A 2,236-nucleotide genomic window follows, 5' to 3' on the forward strand; every position below is an offset into this window, starting at 1 on the left:
TGGCCATCCCCAGCAGGGGGAGGAGGGCTCGTGAAGGGAGAGACCAAACCAGGCAGGGGTCGGGGGGGCTGGGGGAGTGGGCAGGGCCATCGGGGTCCCCCCCATGGTCCTCTCCCCCGTCCTCCAGCCCCCCCAACCCCTTACTCACCAGCACCAGAGCCCTGGTGCTGAAACGCATGGCCTGGCGGGCCGCGTGTTTCAGCACCAGGGCAAGGGCCAACCATAGAGATGCTCTGGCAGCCAGAGCATCTCTGTGGAGGACCCAGCCTCCAGTTGCCTCAGGTGACCTGCTTCACTTTTTTAAACTTCAATTTTTTTAGACCCCTGGATATCCAAGGGTCTAATTTTCACTCCACGCTGCAAACTCTTGGGAACTTTTTTCGTTCCCGCATGCGCCTGTTGCCCTGCCTCAAAGGGGTTTGAGGTGGGGCAAGAGGCACGTGCGTACTCATTTGGACATGCCCTATAAGTGCAAAATGTTGTAACTCAAAACGTTGTACATCGAGGACTGCCTGTACTCTGTTCTGGGGCAGGGGAATAGGGAAATAATCTCACCTAGATTATTCAGTTTCTTCCTTAAAGTGTAATCCAGTCCCCCCTTTCATCTCTTCAGAGGATCCTGTGCAGTGGAACTAGCACAGCTCTGCTGCAAACAGAGTTTAAGTGTAAAGGGATCCATGCTGTTATTGTGTATAAGAAATTATCATATTCCCCCACCCACCCGCTACAGGGAGAGGACCAGGGAAAGGACTAGCATAGATGACTCCAGCCATTGATTAAAGAAGTTCAGTAGCCAGTATCATCTGAAGATGAGAGATAATTCCTGTCTCCTAAAATACTGCCTATCTCCAAATCAACTGGCATATAGCTGCTCTGTGACCAGCATTTCCATTACATCATGAAGTCCTTTTCTCCCTGTTCAGGAAAAGTTTGCATTGATTTTTGGGCTGTCAAATAAGATGGCTCACAGTCAGTCACTATAAGCAACAGTTAGGAGTGCTAGATTAAGCAGATTGGGGTGTGTGAGAGAGGAGAGAATTAAAAGGCTTTTTACTGTGTATTTAGAAGGCAGGGTTGTTGTTTTTTAAAAAAAACCTGCTAGAATGTAGTACCCAAATCCTATTGAAGTTAATGGAATTTGGGCACCTAGTTGTCTTTGCTGAAAATCCAGGCAGAAATGCTGTCCTAAACACAGCATCTGAGAAGCATCTTTTACTACTACAATGCAATAGTTATTTAATTTTGGTTTTGAATCCCAAGAAGATGAATTTTGCTTTGAATTTTATTAGTTTGCCGTGATATCATAAAAGTGTTTAACGTTAACGTTATTGTCCTGCTGTCATCTAAAACACTCTGAAGATCAGAATATGAAAATCAGAGCTCTAAAGAGCTGAATGGCTGTTTAAAACTATTTCCTTTCTCCATTTCCTCTGCCAGATCTACCCAGATGAAGGTCATAACATCGCATCTGAGAAAAGTAAATATCACCTTTACAGCACAATCCTTGGGTTTTTTAGTGCTTGTTTAAAGGAGGAGGCCCCAATTTTACCACAGGAACCTGAAGAGGATGAGTAAAGAAGCCTACTTGTACAGTACTGAAGGAGACTTACTTTGAGGCTTAATAAAACCTTAAATAAAAGTGACTGTAAGATTACAGATTCTGCAGAAGCTCAAGGGCAGCTAAAGGATATGACAGTGGAACAGCACATTTACAGACAATGAGCTAACAAACTGGAATTCAAATGCGAAGTCCAGACATATTACCAAGGGACATAAACCTATACCTTTGTGGAAGGTCAACAGTTGGTTACAGTTTCCGGAAAGAACTTAGTTTTGCATAAGTGTAGGGTTAGTGCATGTTTATTATGTTAAGCCTCACTGTTTGTTCCGTAAGTAGTTGCTCTGTTTTTAATTTCAATGCACATCTTTATCCATCTCTGAATAATGCACAACCTATCGTAAGTATTAGGGCCACTAATATTTTAAAACGTGAGCTGCAAGCTAACACTACTGTAACGTTACAATAAGTGCAATTCCTTGCTGTCTACTACTTATAAGGAAACGTTGAGTTAATAAAGGGCACGGTATTTTCTCTACTTTCTGTTTAAAGGGAAAATATTGTCCAGTGGATCATATAACACAAATATAGAAAAGGATTTGATTTTTTTTTTTAAGAATTCAGCCATTTCCTATTATTACTGTACCTGCTAGTAACCAGTAAGGGAATTTTTGGTAG

At 42.7% G+C, this 2,236-nt stretch overlaps 1 protein-coding gene across 1 annotated transcript in view; it reads left to right on the forward strand.

The window, feature by feature from the left end:
• DPP10 (dipeptidyl peptidase like 10) overlaps window positions 1–2,167 on the forward strand; it is a 531,248-nt gene extending 529,081 nt beyond the window's left edge. Inside the window, exon 26 of the mRNA XM_019522800.1 lies at window positions 1,438–2,167. Coding sequence (XP_019378345.1) covers window positions 1,438–1,575 — 138 coding nt within the window. The 3' untranslated portion in view covers window positions 1,576–2,167. The remainder of the gene's footprint in view (window positions 1–1,437) is intronic.
• Window positions 2,168–2,236: the final 69 nt, after the last annotated feature.

The sequence above is a fragment of the Gavialis gangeticus genome, unplaced genomic scaffold (genome assembly GCF_001723915.1).
Source record: "Gavialis gangeticus isolate Ggan-Ray unplaced genomic scaffold, GavGan_comp1, whole genome shotgun sequence".
Lineage (NCBI taxonomy): Eukaryota > Metazoa > Chordata > Crocodylia > Gavialidae > Gavialis > Gavialis gangeticus.